At 38.7% G+C, this 18307-nt stretch overlaps 1 protein-coding gene across 1 annotated transcript in view; it reads right to left on the reverse strand.

The window, feature by feature from the left end:
* Positions 1–18307, reverse strand: part of LOC134316375 (protein diaphanous homolog 1) — a 137716-nt gene that overhangs the window by 96359 nt on the left and 23050 nt on the right. The window contains exon 2 of the mRNA XM_062996771.1: positions 1915–1941. Within this exon, the coding sequence (XP_062852841.1) occupies positions 1915–1941 (27 nt within the window). The remainder of the gene's footprint in view (positions 1–1914; positions 1942–18307) is intronic.

The raw sequence follows: 18307 nt of genomic DNA on the forward strand, positions 1-18307 counted from the left end.
ATAAAAAACATGGTACATTTACTCTTTGTACACAGTTTCTAGTGCATCAAAGTAAGATACTCTTTCAGAATGCAGCTTCATCAGGGGGTGGTTTGCAAAGACACACAAATGTGTGCAGCTGTCAGACAATACAGTCAGCAGCACACATACAAGACGTGACTGTTAATAGTAAACACACACTATACAGGTCCTTCTCAAAAAATTAGCATATTGTGATAAAGTTCATTATTTTCCATAATGTAATGATAAAAATTAAACTTTCATATATTTTAGATTCATTGCACACCAACTGAAATATTTCAGGTCTTTTATTGTTTTAATACTGATGATTTTGGCATACAGCTCATGAAAACCCAAAATTCCTATCTCAAAAAATTAGCATATCATATCAAAGGTTCTCTAAACGAGCTATTAACCTAATCATCTGAATCAACGAATTAACTCTAAACACCTGCAAAAGATTCCTGAGGCTTTTAAAAACTCCCAGCCTGGTTCATTACTCAAAACTGCAATCATGGGTAAGACTGCCGACCTGACTGCTGTCCAGAAGGCCATCATTGACACCCTCAAGCAAGAGGGTAAGACACAGAAAGAAATTTCTGAACGAATAGGCTGTTCCCAGAGTGCTGTATCAAGGCACCTCAGTGGGAAGTCTGTGGGAAGGAAAAAGTGTGGCAGAAAACGCTGCACAACGAGAAGAGGTGACCGGACCCTGAGGAAGATTGTGGAGAAGGGCCGATTCCAGACCTTGGGGGACCTGCGGAAGCAGTGGACTGAGTCTGGAGTAGAAACATCCAGAGCCACCGTGCACAGGCGTGTGCAGGAAATGGGCTACAGGTGCCGCATTCCCCAGGTCAAGCCACTTTTGAACCAGAAACAGCGGCAGAAGCGCCTGACCTGGGCTACAGAGAAGCAGCACTGGACTGTTGCTCAGTGGTCCAAAGTACTGTTTTCGGAAATCAAGGTGCCAGAGTCTGGAGGAAGACTGGGGAGAAGGAAATGCCAAAATGCCTGAAGTCCAGTGTCAAGTACCCACAGTCAGTGATGGTCTGGGGTGCCATGTCAGCTGCTGGTGTTGGTCCACTGTGTTTTATCAAGGGCAGGGTCAATGCAGCTAGCTATCAGGAGATTTTGGAGCACTTCATGCTTCCATCTGCTGAAAAGCTTTATGGAGATGAAGATTTCATTTTTCAGCACGACCTGGCACCTGCTCACAGTGCCAAAACCACTGGTGAATGGTTTACTGACCATGGTATTACTGTGCTCAATTGGCCTGCCAACTCTCCTGACCTGAACCCCATAGAGAATCTGTGGGATATTGTGAAGAGAAAGTTGAGAGACACAAGACCCAACACTCTGGATGAGCTTAAGGCCGCTATCGAAGCATCCTGGGCCTCCATAACACCTCAGCAGTGCCACAGGCTGATTGCCTCCATGCCACGCCGCATTGAAGCAGTCATTTCTGCAAAAGGATTCCCGACCAAGTATTGAGTGCATAACTGAACATAATTATTTGAAGGTTGACTTTTTTTGTATTAAAAACACTTTTCTTTTATTGGTCGGATGAAATATGCTAATTATTTGAGATTATTTGGGTTTTCATGAGCTGTATGCCAAAATCATCAGTATTAAAACAATAAAAGACCTGAAATATTTCAGTTGGTGTGCAATGAATCTAAAATATATGAAAGTTTAATTTTTATCATTACATTATGGAAAATAATGAACTTTATCACAATATGCTAATTTTTTGAGAAGGACCTGTATGTAAGGGTTAAGGGTGGGATGGATGGTGCTTATGTTAGGTCATGCATGTGAGTGGGTTTAGTGCAGGTTAATTGAGGAGGGAAACAGGGTTAGGAGAGTAAGCTGACAGTGTGTGTGGTATTCTGGAAAACACAGTTTTACACCTACCTCATCAGGAAAAAGCCGTTTCAAGGTCTGTACAAAGGAGGATGAGAAAGAGGAAAAGGAAGAAAATGGTTGAAACCCAAAGCAATTGCTCACCCAAAAATTACAGATTTATTTAAGCAATCACAGAAATGATTAACGACTCTATGCACTCTATGCATTAATTCACCCTCTATGCACATGCGCCAATTGTGTTTACAGATTTACACAGAGCTGCAACTTTACACCAGTTTAGAGAAAACTTTAAAGTATACCACTACACATTCAATTCCCAAACGCAAGTTGTTTTGGAGCAAGTATCAGTATGGAGTTTGAATTTGTTAAACTCTGCACATGTAGATCTGTGAGTACTATGTATTTTTTATTCTTAACAAAAATGACGTGGATGTGAAATAATTTTGCATCATGTTCCAGTATAAAAAAACAGTTGTACATATCATGTTATCAATAATACAATATAAAACAATATAATGCACAATTTATCAGTAAGATTACAAATACACTAGCAGCATACAGACTTTAATCATTATTTACATACTATTTATTTTTGACGAGCTTAGTTTATTTATTGCTAGTTTAAAATCTACATTTGTCATGCTGAACTGCATCTGCTTACAGTGTTCATCTTTATCTTACTGTTCTACATTACTACCATGCGAGTTGCTTTGTGCTTGTTTGTTAACAGTTAACCATTACCTTATAACTGTTAGTAACTGGTAAAAAGACATTGACAAAGTTTGCATCCCAAATACAGACAGACATATAGACTACAGAAAATGTCTTAAAAGAGCAATAGATCTGTAAATGATCTAGACAGTTCCCAACCTAAATAACAATTTAACAATTAGCATGTTCCAAAAATCCCCAAAAAGTCCTAAGAGTAAAAGACTGATAATTAGATGATCACAGATTACTTCAAATACCAAGTCATACCGTGTTTAGATGTGTTATGCTGCTGGTATTTTCAAAACTGCTACTAACTCATAAAATTAGGAAAAAGAAACTAAAAAATATGATTATTACTAGTACTAAACGTGTGCTGTAATAATATTTTGTTCTTTCATGTTCAATGTTATAAAATACACTGTATAATCCTATATTTGTTCAATTCATATTTCTATCCAAAATATTAACACTTAGCAGCATCTAAGAAGCAGCCTTACTCAAAGTTATGTATTCATACCTCTTGATGATTTATCATATAGAAATATTTAAAAATATCATTTCTGTGTGTTCAAAAATGTATATGGCAGTTTTTAAATCGAGGGAAAACACTCGAAACACTGTAAATGAGTTCATCAAAAACTGTATTGAGCTAAATCTGCCACAAGAGGGCAGCTCAGTGTAACAAATACAGAGCAGAACTAAGAGGAACTTTTCTCTGGCTGGACATTTTTTTGGTTAATAAACAACTAATGTTGAATTCCACAGAATTACGTCACATTTGGGTTGTAAAGAATGAGCTAACATACTGACTTGCACTCTATTATGTCATTCCATTACAAACCTGAACAGCTTGTACACACTGGCTTGACCTGTTTCTTAGAAATGTAGAGGTCCAGGCATGTGTTCAATATTTCATTCTAAGTATTACAACGGGAAGAGGGAGGGACAACAGCTGACTGATTGTGCATCATTGAAATGCTTCTTATAACACAGGATGTCCTGTAGTAGTTGCCTTTATTAGCAACAATTAAAAGATTTGAGCTTTTTATGCATTTTAATAGTGCTTATAAACAAACAGCAAATATAAACAAGATACTTTTGATTAAAAGAAAAAAAAAGCTAGTAAGTAGATACCCAATAATAGGCTGTGCTAGTGCTATGAGGTCCCTTACTGAGTTTTATTAAAAGAGATCCATTTAACAAAGCACATACTTGCCATAATTTTCTCATTAAATACATAAGCTGGGTTGGTAGGAAGAGTTTTTAAAACAGTGATTTACATGCATGACTGGGTCCAGAGTTCTTGGTCTTTAAATATAATGGATGTTTTTGTGATGTGGCAACACCACTGTTGCTGAACTGTGCTAAAATCAAAGTTTTTTTTGTTGCTAAAAATAATAGGATTAATTCATTGACAGATTTGGTACATGTGTGTGGACATTTTGCACATTGTGATGCAAACCTTCAATATTAATAATAGCAATATTACTTATAATAGTAGGATAATAACCAGGGTAAAAATGAAGCTATTTTACTAAAATATTGGTAATCAGGTGAATAATACCTGGAATGAAAATTTCCAACCAACAATATGGTTTTTGTTACAACCAATTCATTTCAACCAAAATTACTTGGTACCAAAATAACAAATCTATTTTCTAAACAGAGTCACGACCAGTTAAACAAAGCAATATGACATGGACATTATATATAATACATCGCATCCACTTAAATATCTCGAGTACTCTAAACGCTTTAATGACACTGACCGACTCCACTAAGTTGTTAATAACAGTTTCAGCAAAATGCCATTAAGTATTTATTATGATTTTTGCCCCCAAAATAACCTAAACAATACGTTAGTGCAAAGTCTGAAATGTAAACAATTTGAAACAGATAGCTGGAAAAACAAATCTCTCAAAAACCTTGGCATTTTCTAATTTCTGACTTTGTATTATAATTTGCACTGTGCACAGCTTTACTCCTGTATAAGCACTGTTCTTTAACTGTTCTTTACTTTAGTTCAAGAACTGTTCTAGTGCAAAGTCACATAGCAGGTCTGCTGCATTTTTGTCATTTGGTGGTTGCATAAGAATTCATGCCTCTGGGTCAATACTTGATCAAACCGTCTTTGGTTGCAGTTACAGTTGCCTTCAGGTCATGACCAGTTTCCTAGTCTCTGCTAAGGAAAAAAAAAAACATCCCCACAATGTTATGCTACCACCACCATGCTTCACATTGTGGAAGGTTTTTTTTCAACAATAAACTGCTACATTTCAGGCAAATGCCATTATTTGCAGCAAGACCAAACAGCTTAATTTTAGTGTCAGACCTGTTATGACAACATAATCTTCACGGAGCTTGTTGCATTGTTAATTAAGCCCACAATTGATAAAGACAAATACAATTAAATAAACAAAATAAAATAAAATAAAATAATTGGCTGATAGAAATGCCCCAAAACTGCCACTGCCCAATTTAGTTGTAAAGAAAGATTAAAGATTACAAATTAAAAATTTATTATCAGAGCACCTAATTTCCAAATACTGACAAATACCACACCCATTCAAATATAGACTATGAGCTTCAAAAGTTATCATAAAGTGTCTGTTCCCTTCTTTACCTGTATATCAGGTATAACCACATGGTACTTTGCTATTTAAGTGCTTTTAACAGTTTTGCTAAAATACTTTAGTCAAAGTAGCTAACCTTTTTATGCAAAATAAAGTACCACACAAACAAAAAACAAATACATTTCTCACGTGGGTTTGTGTTTGGTTCATTCTTAGTAAATTATTAATTCAGTTTTTATTTTTACTTTTAATCATGCAGCAAGATGATGCTTGATGGTCTATAACAAGTCAACAATGTTAAATGTACTTTTAAAAATATATATTTTAAATGTCATTTTTATATTTATTCATATTTCCTAATGTGCATTTAATGCATGTGTAATTCAATGTCAAATCTGTGTGAAAGTATCTGACAGTGTCTTTCAAACCATTCTGTTCATGTAATTACACAACCAAACGGTGATGAATAGCTTTTCCCCGCCATTATAATTTGTCACAAAACAGGGTAGGTCAAGCTAAAAAGACATCCCATTAGTTGTAATGTTTCTATGTTAAGACAGTAATTAGAAGCCTAGCAAGTGACAAGTTAACCATGAGCAAGCACACATACGTAGAGTTAACTAACACAACCTATTGCATTCACTAGGGTTAGCCAACTCCCAATTTTCCTGCTTTTCAACTGGAATTTTTCTCACTAAAGCCAAACAAAAAAGCATTTTGTAGAGTTTTACATTGCATCACTTTAAACAGAGGCAAAGTCCACAATGTTTGCATTGTCTCAATGAAGTTACTTCGTGCTACACAGCAACCAGACTAATCAATACAGCAAATCATGAATATGTTTGCCAGCATTTTTGTTGATGCAAGAACTTGCAAGTATTTTCTGCCAAAATTTAGGTTACAAACACTACATTGTGAAAGTTGACTATTGGCTATGTTAACCATACACCAGTTGTTAACAAGTGCATGAAATTTGTAGAGGAGGAATATTGATCAGGGCTGGTTAGTTTTTTGCAAGCTTTCTTTAGTTCAGACCAAACAGCCCTGAACAGGATTTCTTCTCTACCAAATTTACATTTACATTTACATGTTCAGCATTTAGCAGACGCCTTTATCCAAAGCAACTTATAGTACAGTTACAGTATACGCAATTGAGGGTTAAGGGCCTTTCTTAAGGGCCCAACAGCAGCAACCTGGAAGTTGCAAGGCTTGAACCAGCGACCTTTTGATTACTAGTCCAGTACCCTAACCACTAAACTACGGCTCGCCCAAGGACGGTACTATTTGGATTTAGAATATTAATAAATTCTGTGTTTTCAAAATAACCATACACAAAATAATAGCCATTAAGGACTTTGGTGTGGAAAAACTAACCCTTGTGACTAAACAAAAGTGCATTCCAACAGTCTTGTTTTAAAAATGAGTAGAAAGCCTTTACAGTAGAAAGGAGGCGGCGGGAGCAGCAAATCCGAATGCACATGATTTTGGAACGAGATGTTAAACACATGCTGTTTGCCCCACACATTCATGTGCAGCTGGTCAATAGTCTCAGGGGTTTTGTTTGTTTGTTTGTTTGTTTGTTTATTAGGATTTTAATGTCATGTTTTACACACCTTGGTTACATTCATGACAGAAGCAGTCATTCGCCACACAACATCCATCAGTCCACAAGTCTCAATGTCAAACACGGTCATGGACAATCCTGTATCTTCAATTCACCTCACTTGCATGTTTTTGGACTGTGGGAGGAACCTGGAGCTCCCGGAGGAAACCCACACAGACACGGGGAGAACATGCAAACTCCACACAGAAAGGACCCGGCATTCAGGAGATGCTTTTATACAAAACAACAACACAATTTGAGCAACTGAAGGTTGCACACTGGTGGGGCTTGAACCAGCAACCTTCTTAATACCTTCCCTCTTAATTATTGACTATGTTTCAACACTGTTGTGCAGCAATAAAAAGAGTTCCAACTTCAACACAATAAATTGCTTCAAGTCTGTGTGCTTCACTTGCCTTTTATTTACATATTATTTTTTTCTGTCACTGTTACTAGTTTTAAAAGAAAAATGAAATTAAAGCCATTTTAGCATTATTTTGACATTTACTGGCTTTTTGCTAGAATCTAAAGTGGTATGAAAGAATACCAGAGATAAAATAACATTTAACTGTCCACAGTTTCGCCATTAAAAAGGAGCCCCAAAGGATTAAGCACTTGTTTCTGAAGGTAACTTGGGTTGTAGCTAAGCAAGCATCGTATGCTCCCTCGTCATTCAGTAAGATTTATTGCTTCTAATGGGTGCGTATGATGAAGTAAAATGCTGTCTATGTAGAGAGATCACTAGTTGTTCAGACAGACCTTATAGTTTGATGAGCTTAGTGTGGAGAAACTCCAGTGGCTAGCAAACAGCCCTGACCTCAGCCCACTTAGCACATGGTGCTGGCCATGAGTGTGCATTTACTCACACACACTCTTATCTCATGAAGTTTAACTTCTACAGTTTTACAAAGCTTTAAAACCTCCTCCCTGGTGTGTTGTATCGCAGGCCCTAATGAATTAGAATCATTGTGCAGCAACAATCGATCTAATGGAGCTAAAAAGAAAGAGAGAACTTTCCACTAGCACTGCAATAAAATGTGCATGTATGCTTTGTTTACATAAACAAACCTACAAGCACAGGTAAACAAAGCCCCACACAGCAAGGGAAATGTAGGTAATTACTGCCTACTCCTGTATAAATAAATACTCACTTACTCAGCCCAGTAATAAGTGACCAGTATGAAATAAACTAACAGCCGATTACCCTCGGAGAGACATGCACAGAAAGAGAAAGAGCAAGAGAGGAAAAAATACTAATATATATTTTTACGCACAGAGACAGGGGATAATGGAATCAGGGTGTGTCTTTCCGTACAGAAAGCTGATCCACATATGAACTCGTCTCATGCAGGTGAAAAAATGAAGTTGGTACAGCACACGTGTCGGAGGGGGTGTGCGTTAGTCACGACTCTCCTCATTCAGGAGCGGAGGTTAACATCAGTACAGGGGAAGCGTAATGCAATCAGGGTAATTGGACACGACTAGATTGGGAGGAAAATTTGGAAGAATTGCATGACATCTGACAGAGGACATTTGCATAGGACTAGCAGCCAGCAAAGAGAGCTTTCAGTCTCCATATCTCACTCACACACAGAGTTTACAGTTCTGAATGCTCTGCTAACTTCAGCAGCACATGCCAGACCGGACACTAAGCAATACAGTGAAATAATCACACAGGAAACATAGGAGAACACATCATGTACACATAATGTACACTCGTGACCATGCAGGCAATGCAAAAGATACCAGTAATGACTATCTGAAACACTCATGGAAAAAAGAGCCTAAAAATAACACTGTATGGCAGTGCAACCAGCCTTGAACATCCAAATCCAGGGTTTAAGTTTATCCACAAAAACCTGCTCAGGCTGCAGGTTTTCATTCCAACCCACCTAGAGCTCTTCTGACTCCTCTTGTGTAATCAGACTGGTCTTAGCTTTGAAACATCTGATGAGCAGCTTCAGGTGTGTTCCAGCTAGGTTGGAATGAAAATTAGCAGCCACGCCGGCCCAGGCAGATAAGATTATACACCTCTGTCCTAAACAATACCTACATGTGGCTTCACTGTAAAGCTTGCTGGAAAAACACACATAGATCCTTCTTTCTTTCCATTAATATATACTTAATTTATCACTTACAGTTTTTCTGGATAGTTTATTTATTTATTAGGATTATAATGTCATGTCATATGACATTCATGACAGAACAGGTAGTTACTGGTTACACAAGATTCATCAGTTTAAGTCTTTAAGGTCAAAGACAGTCATGGACAATTTATACATCTCCAAGTCACCTCACTTGCATGTCTTTGGACTGTGGGAGGAAACCGGAGCTACCTGAGGAAACCCATGCAGACACAGGGAGAACATGCAAACTCATTTAGCAGACATTTTCATCCAAAGCAACTTACAATAGTTACTGAGTACAATTGTAAGCCATTGAGTGATAAAGATCTTGCTCAGGGGTCCAACATAGCAGGCTGACGACAAGGTCTACAAAACATTTGACAAGTTCCATGTGGAGAAACCCCAGTAACCTGCAGAGCCCTTACCTCAATTTCACTGACCACATTTGGAATGAATAAGAACGTCAACTGTGAGCCAGGCCTTCAGGTGCATTTTCAGTGACTGACCTCATAAATACACTTTTGACAGACACAATCCAAAATCTTGTGAAAAAGCTTCACATTAGACCGATATAGCAGCATATTAACGTACATGGTTTTGGAATGTGATGCCCTACAAACGTTTTTTGCCATATAGTATATGTAAGGTGAATGCTCATTAGTTCTTAAACAAGGTAGAAATTGGTAAAATCCTCCCAAAATTAAATTCATGTGGAGTTCAAATCGGCAGTGTCAACCAAAAAGCAGCATGGCTTTGTTGTGTGGACATCTAAGATGCTGGTGCTTCATATTGCAAAACAGTATATCCATAATGTTCATCAGCTGAAAGCAGCTTGCTCAAATCAGACTTCCGACATATAAAGCTATATCATTTCCCAAAGTAATGAGCAATGCACAACCAGAATTTAATTGTCATGCTAATGGAACATATGCCATTTCTTTAAACTGATATCTGTCAATAAGTGATTGTTAATCATTAAACTGCGATGCTTATGGACCCCTCTAAAAAAAACCACACATCACAGAGTTTGATATTAACAATTCTTGCTGCTTTACTGGTTAAAAACAAAGAATGATGTACATCAGCAGTAAGATGAACATCAACACTAACCCAAACCAGTTCAGCATTCAGAATGTCGATTTTATACAGCAGCAAACAGTTCATTACAAGCACATACAAACCAATGCTCAGTGCTCTTCCTGAACACAAAAGTGTACTTATTGTAAGATAATAGGCAGAATTGTACTTTCACACTGAGACATGATGCAAAAACTCCTCATTATATTTGTAAAATAAATCATTTTAGACACAGATCCACATGCACAGAGTTTAACGGTCAGACTTCATACTGATGCTAATCAGCTTCCAACTGTGGTTGTAATGAATAATATTTTTATTGTTCTTGATTCAAATAATCTAAATGTAATAAAGGCAGATATTTTTTCTGTTCAGACTATAATTGCAGTACGTGTTCTCAAAAAGAACACTGTAATTGGCACATGCAGAGGTCAAGACTTAAATATGCATCTGAACTCAGCATCTGTAACGCTTGTGTTTAGAGATCTGTAGCTCTGCTTTCAGTTCAAATTAAGAGTCAGCTGTTAAAAATAAATAGAATGACCTTTAAAATCAATAGCATTAACCGAACAATGACTTCCTTGTACTAGTTTGACTTTGCAGTCCATGATGTTGTTCTCTACCTCACTTTCTGTTTTCTGTAATGTATGGTTTATTCTGTAATAAAGCACCTTCAGATACACTAGGAATCCATGCAGTATGTATTATAGCTGATAAATGAATTACATTCTTTAGTACAGTGTAGTATGTTACATTAGCATGAGGGCGGCACGGTGGCTAAGTGGGTAGCACTGTCGCCTCACAGCAAGAAGGTCCTGGGTTCGATCCCCAGGTGGGGCGGTCCGGGTCCTTTCTGTGTGGAGTTTGCATGTTCTCCTCGTGTCTGCGCGGGTTTCCTCCGGGTTCTCCGGTTTCCTCCCACAGTCCAAAGACATGCAAGTGAGGTGAATTGGAGATACAAAATTGTCCATGACTGTGATATAACCTTGTGAAGTGATGAATCTTGTGTAATGAGTAACTATTGTTTGTCATGAATGTAACCAAAGTGTAAAACATGACAATAAAACCCTAATAAACAAATAAACAAACAAACATCAGCATGACGATTGTTTTTGACATACTATTTAGCACTCCAGCAAGAGGTTTGAGACGCTTTTTTCCTAAACTGGGAAGTAGAGGAAATGTAGTTCAGAACATGCACGTTATCTGTGTGGAGTTGTGTGACTTTTTTTGGCTGAACATTTAATCACCCACAGCTAACTGCGGAATGCCTCAGTATCAGCCCAGCACACATCTCTGGTCTTTTACTGGCAGCATCGGTTTTGCTTCAGGAGTTCAGTGAATCATCATCATGGTTGATGAACAGTGTTATGATTAAAACTTTATGACTAATGAGGAAGGAAGAAAAAGATGAATGTAAATTTGAATGTTTTAAAGACATCAGTTTTCTTAGGTACAGAGTTTGGATAGATTTAGTGATTTAGTACACTTTTTTAAAATTATGTAGCATATATTAAATCAAATCATTAGCACAGTTACTCTTACCATCGATTCTACAATGCCTTACGTGGTGAGCATTTATAGTAAGTAGTAAGTTAAATGAGACCTGGCATCTAAATATTCCTGCATTAAAAAAAGCAAAACCTAAAACTGTTTTACATGGGCGCCAAGGCACCAAACAAATGTTAAACTGCAAAACATTACAGTAAATAATTATAAATACATTTTAAACAAAAACAATAAGTGACAACGAGTGCACTGGAAATGCACAACCCCTAAAAAGGAAATGGTTTTGCAGGTGGTGGCCAAAGACAATTACTCTCTCCTTATCCTATCCAGTCTGGCAATGGTTCAGTGATTGTTTGTGAAGGCAGATCCTTGGAAGGCTGCACAGACCAGCATGTGATGGCCAATAGTACAGTAACCAGTCAGGTAACCGAAATGAAATCCTCAGAGCCACAGCCAGCCAGACTGATGCTGATGCAGTGGGCCCTGAGGTCCTTCTAGTGCAGGACAATGCCTGGCCTCATGTGTCTAGTGTGTGTAGGCAGTTCTTGGATCACAAAGGCATTGATGCCATTGACTGGCCCTCATGTTTCCCAGACTGCAAGCAATTGAGAACCTCTGGGATGTTATGTATCAGTGCATCAGATGCCACCAAGTAGCGCCAGACGTTTCAAGCCAACATCTGGGGAATTATAATCCCTCCAGAAGGCCCTGGGTCTGTTCTGGGTCTCCATCCATAGGAACATGCCTAGAACTGTTCTAGTGGGAGCCGACTACAGGACATTCTTGTAAGATGCCCAAACCACTTCAACTGGCTCCTCTCTATTCAAAGGAGCAGCAGCTGAACTCCAAGGTTACCCTGGATTGCTGAACTTCTCACGCTGTGTCATGGACAGTAAGCCCTGCATTCATGTGTAGGAAACCTAATTTCTGCTGATTTAACCTGCGACCTGCTGACTATAAGTGAGGATAGGAACATAGACTAACAGGTAAGCCGTAAGCTTTGTCTGAGGAATAATTTCCCACTTCACCAACACAAACCAGTACAATGACTGCAAAACTGCTGCTGTTAACCCAATTCATTTATTAATCTCCCATTCTCTCTTTGTTCATCACTTGTGAACAAGATCCCAAGATACATGAACTTCTTTACTAGTGACAGGTTTTCTCCAATCACTTGAGGAGAGCACCCAACATTTAAAAATGCACTATCATTTCACATACTTAAGTTAAAACAACTAAATCTGCTGGGTAAAATGATATGCATAGTATGTGTATTTTTTATGTGTCAGTAAGTTTGTTTCACCTTGATCAATCATTTTTTGTTTGTACGTTTGCCTGATCACAGTCACAGTGTCTCTTCTGGTTGGTTACCAAGATGGCGGCGAGTTAAAACGCAGCGGCCTCTCGGGGTCCCAAACACGGCGATTCCACATTGTAACTACATCTTCTGTTTTTGTACCCCAAGGTGGTTCTGACGGAAACCTGTTTCCCCTCCCGAGGTTGATGACTGCGGATCGAGACTGCAGGGCCAACGGTGCTGCTCCTGTTAGATGGGACGGGAACCTGGTGTGCTGCTACAAGATGGGACGGAAACCTGGAGTGCCCCTACTGGACGGGATGGGAACCTGGCATGTTGCAACAAAAATGTCCAGAACTTATAATGTCCAGGTCTTCTTCAAAGACAGGATTAAATATAAAAAAAACTTCTCCAGGCCACCCAAGAGGGATGGGTTCCTGCTGAGTCTGGTTCCTCTCAAGGTTTCTTCCTGTAATTTTAGGGAGTTTTCCCTTGCCACTGTCGCCCTCGGCTTGCTCAGCAGGGGTAAAGTTGATGTGAGACAATGTTCATAGTAAGAAACGTTATATAAATGAGTCTGACTTAACTTGACTGATACACAAGACTTGTGTATAATCTACCTCACCATTATTTACTCAGTACCATGTACTAACCAACACTTGTCTCTAGTCTTGTCTTCCTTTATTTATTTTAAGCATTCTCGTATTATTGTAATGTTGTCTACCTGCACTGTACTGTACTGTCTTGCACTTTTTGTTCTATGTTGCACCTTGGACCTGGAGGAACGTTGTATTGTTTCAATATGTACTTGTATATAGCTGAAATGACAATAAACCTCTCTTGACTCTGATCAACAAGTTAAGCTATTCTATACTTGACTTTTCAGTACAGTCAACTTAAACTTGATAAGATTGAGGTCAGACCTCTAAGACCATCAAAACATTAAACACATCACTCATTTTACATTAATGTGGTCTATGTTCGGCTTTGGTAAATGAGGGGGAAAAATGCTCAACATCATAGCAAATAGTAGCAAGTATAAATAACAAGACCAAGATTTTGGTATGACACCACTACTGGGTACCACTAGTTTCAGAGTGCTAGCATGTATGCGAGTGAAATCTGCAGGTTTGTTCTAAGTCAAATCAAATGTCAGCTGTTGAAAGTTCTTTGTTGGTTATCAGTTAACGTCTTTATAGATAATTCTGGGATCAAATAATAAACCTCATTCCATACATTTTGTCCAATCCACCAGTTTCACTGATAGCAATATTATTTAATAATTACTATCAACCACCATGCTTGAAAGTAGCTACAGTGTTTATGATTCTTTTGTTGTTAAAAGAAATTCAGTAATGCACTTTTGTAAATTAATTTAAGTATAAACTCAATAAGTTAGCCAAGTGTTTTACAAAAAATGTCAGAAAAGACCCTTACTTATTTTTAATGCAAGCCTGTGAAAGACATGTTTATATAATACATAAAGATGCAATAAACATAATCAAGCCTCTATCTAATTCACGACTGTAAAAATCATGTTTTCTCATGTAATGTGCAGTTTGCCGTGAAATTCGTGTCAAAACATGGACAATAATTTTCATATTTTAAACAGAATGTTCTAGATTTACATTCAACCATTAAGGTAGGCTGTGCTGTGTATTGTAGCTTCTGTTTATTCTATAATTCAATTTATGAGTGTTATTTAATGACTGCCGTGAAATGTGGCACAACGAGGTCTGTGAAATTAAGCACATTTTCAGTTAATTTAGTAGGGCCCTAAACGTTACAGGAGAACCTTTGGTTAAGTTTAAAGGTTATGCATATGTCTTGATCCTGTAAGTGCTGTAGGATTGGATTTGATAACATTTTACACTTTAATGCCATTCATGTTTCCATTAGTGGTTTCTAGTACATCAGTGCTTACTATGATCTGATCAGTACTGGCATCAGCTGATCCTTGGCCTAATGTGTTAATGTTAATTTAAAATTGCTATTGTAGCCACAATAGGCCTGGCTCGATACCAACTTTATGTCCAAATAATTTAGCAGCCGTTGTTCATGTGACATGTCGCTTTACGGTGTGTCGTCCAAAGTGTCTACAATTGGAAGATGTGGATGTCAATCAAACGTGATGGACCAATTAGAATTGATGCAGAGTTGAGATTTTCCATTAAAGTTCTGTCACGTTTTAAATTATTAAACCCTGCTGGATTTTGAAGAGGGAAACGGTGTAGTTTGTTTTATTTCATAACACTAATGATTAATCGTTGAGGATGTGAGATATCTCCAAGCCAGGACAAAACAGGTTCTTTATCTCAGGTGAACTATCATTTATAAAGCGAATATTATTGCGTTTAAACAGGGTTTTCAGTTGTGGCAGTAGTAGATGATTTTTTAAAATCCTAAAAGTTTAAGTAGATCAGTGTGTTTTAATTGTGAATGGCTGCTGCGGATTAGTTGTAAATCAGGGTCACATGTTAATGATGTCATCAAGGTTCTCCTTGTTACTGCAGTTTCCATGTGAGCTGGCAATAAACGGCACTCTGTTGGAACGTATCTACATGTGTTATTTGCTTTACACACAAACAATAGCCATACTTACATTAAGTGTTATTTACATTAAGCAACAGTATAGGATCGGATTACACGTTTTTTTCCTTCCGATATCCGATCCAGTGATTTGGGCCAATATCGATTGCCGATATTGCCAGCCCTAAGCCACATGATAATTAAATTTACTTTATAAAATAAAAAAAGCTATTGTTTTGTTTCATTGTAATGGAAAAAGGCAATGATCCATACTCCTGATTTGACTGTTTTTCCAATGCTGTGAAAATGACAACTGACCATTGATGCGGCTTCTAGAGTGCATGTTGAAGAGCTGTCACCCGTCATTTTGGGACAGACACGCCCGTTCAAGTGGCAAGCCACTTCCTGTGCAGAGTTCTTACAGGAAGTTTCTCTCACGCGCACAGTTGCACATGCACACATGTGTACAGTACCAATTTGTGTATAGTTTTAACAGTGGATGGAAACTAAAATGACCTACTCCTGCTACAAAACTAGGTCCATGTGTGAGTAGGTATAGTGGGTACAGCAGTGGGGGGATAAGGACCAGCTTTGCAGGCTGACAGCTTGCATATAATTGCCCGGCTGTGCTGTGTGTGTGTGTGTGTGTGTGTGTGTGTGTGTGTGTGTGTGTGTGTGTTTTGAGACTCGGAGCATGCTCAGCCTTTTTGGTGTCTGCCCAGAAAGAACCAGTTTCATGCATGACTGGCCATCTGCACCCTCAAATGCACACACGCTCATCCACAAAGTCAAATAGGTCGCCGTTAGCATGGCCTCATTAAGGTTTGGAAAAGAAATATCTGAGAAAACGGTTCTCTTCAAGCTAAAGCACATTTACTTCCTGTTACCCCAACAGCCTGTTTTCCCCAACGATACAATGTATACAAGGAGTTGCTAATGAGGTTACCAAAACAACACCATGGCTAAACGATTGCTTTTGGTGTGTGTGTGTGTGTGTGTGTGTGTGTGTGTGTGTGTGTGTGTGTGCGTGTTAGCAACAGGCTGTTGATCCAAGAAACCAAACTACAACTCATATGATAAAACATGTGGTTAACTGTGTGTAGTTACAAATGCAAATGGGTTTCCCTGAACTCATTTCATAAAAAATGAATTTGATCGTGCTATGCAGACAGTGCCCAGTCTTAAAACTGTCACTGATCTGATTTGGTGACCTCCTTTTTTGAGAAACACAGATGAAGTGATAAGTAATGTTATTACATTAAAAAAAATGGCCTTAAACTTAAAAGTAGTTTAGTAATGCTAACACAATATATCAACGTTGATGCTTAAGCATTAAAGCAAACATAAATAACTAACTATTAAGAAGGGCTGTGCAATATGACTAAAAAAAGTCATATCTCAATATGCTTTTGAGACATAGTGATATACAATATGATACGATATTATATAAACTTAAACTACAATGGCAGGCCACTGCCCGTATTTTAGCTTATATTGTTTATAAGTTATCTTAAAAACACAAAGTATTTAGGCCGCTCAGGTGGCGCAGCGGTAAAGTATGCTAGCTCACCAGAGTTGGGGTTTCTAATACATCGTATCAAAGCTCAGCTCTGCCTTTCCGACTGGGCTGGGCGGCCGCATGAACAACGATCGGCTGTTGTTCAGGGTTAGAGGGTAAAAGAAGTCGGATCATAGGTCCTCATAACTGGTGCAACTGCGGCCCCTGCTGGCTGACTGATGCCGCCTGCACAGGGCTGAGGAATAACGCTGGTGGGGGTGTGGCCCTCCGCGCACAGTGCCTGTCAAGTGTATGAACTCGACTCGTGCAGGCGAAAAATGCACAATTCGTGCACTTTTTACTATGCGTGCCGGAGGGGGCGCATGTCAGTTGGGAGGCGTCCTCAGTCAGCGGTGAAGGGTCGAATCAGTACAAAGAACGCAATCAGGGTAAATTGGACACAACTAGACTGGGGGATAAAATTGGGGGAAAAAAGTGGGAAAAATAGTAAATAAATAAATTAACAAAAAAAACACAAAGTATTTGTATTAATATTGACAATATTTATATAACAATATATATATATATATATACAGTGCATCACAAAAGTGAGTACACCCCTCACATTTCTGCAGATATTTAATTATATCTTTTCATGGGACAACACTGACAAAATGACACTTTGACACAATGAAAAGTAGTCTGTGTGCAGCTTATATAACAGTGTACATTTATTCTTCCCTCAAAATAACTCAATATACAGCCATTAATGTCTAAACCACCGGCAACAAAAGTGAGTACACCCCTAAGAGACTACACCCCTAAATGTCCAAATTGAGCACAGTTGCCAAGATCATCCAGCGTTTTAAAAGAGCAGGGTCCACTCAGAACAGACCTCGCGTTGGTCGTCCAAAGAAGCTGAGTGCACGTGCTCAGCGTCACATCCAACTGCTGTCTTTGAAAGATAGGCGCAGGAGTGCTGTCAGCATTGCTGCAGAGATTGAAAAGGTGGGGGGTCAGCCTGTCAGTGCTCAGACCATACGCCGCACACTACATCAAATTGGTCTACATGGCTGTCACCCCAGAAGGAAGCCTCTTCTGAAGTCTCTACACAAGAAAGCCCGCAAACAGTTTGCTGAAGACATGTCAACAAAGGACATGGATTACTGAAACCATGTCCTATGGTCTGATGAGACCAAGATTAATTTGTTTGGTTCAGATGGTCTCAAGCATGTGTGGCGGCAATCAGGTGAGGAGTACAAAGATAAGTGTGTCATGCCTACAGTCAAGCATGGTGGTGGGAATGTCATGGTCTGGGGCTGCATGGGTGCAGCAGGTGTTGGGGAGTTACATTTCATTGAGGGACACATGAACTCCAATATGTACTGTGAAATACTGAAGCAGAGCATGATCCCCTCCCTCCGGAAACTGGGTCGCAGGGCAGTGTTCCAGCATGATAATGACCCCAAACACACCTCTAAGACGACCACTGCTTTATTGAAGAGGCTGAGGGTAAAG

Source organism: Trichomycterus rosablanca, chromosome 1 (assembly GCF_030014385.1).
Source record: "Trichomycterus rosablanca isolate fTriRos1 chromosome 1, fTriRos1.hap1, whole genome shotgun sequence".
Taxonomy (NCBI): Eukaryota; Metazoa; Chordata; class Actinopteri; order Siluriformes; family Trichomycteridae; genus Trichomycterus; species Trichomycterus rosablanca.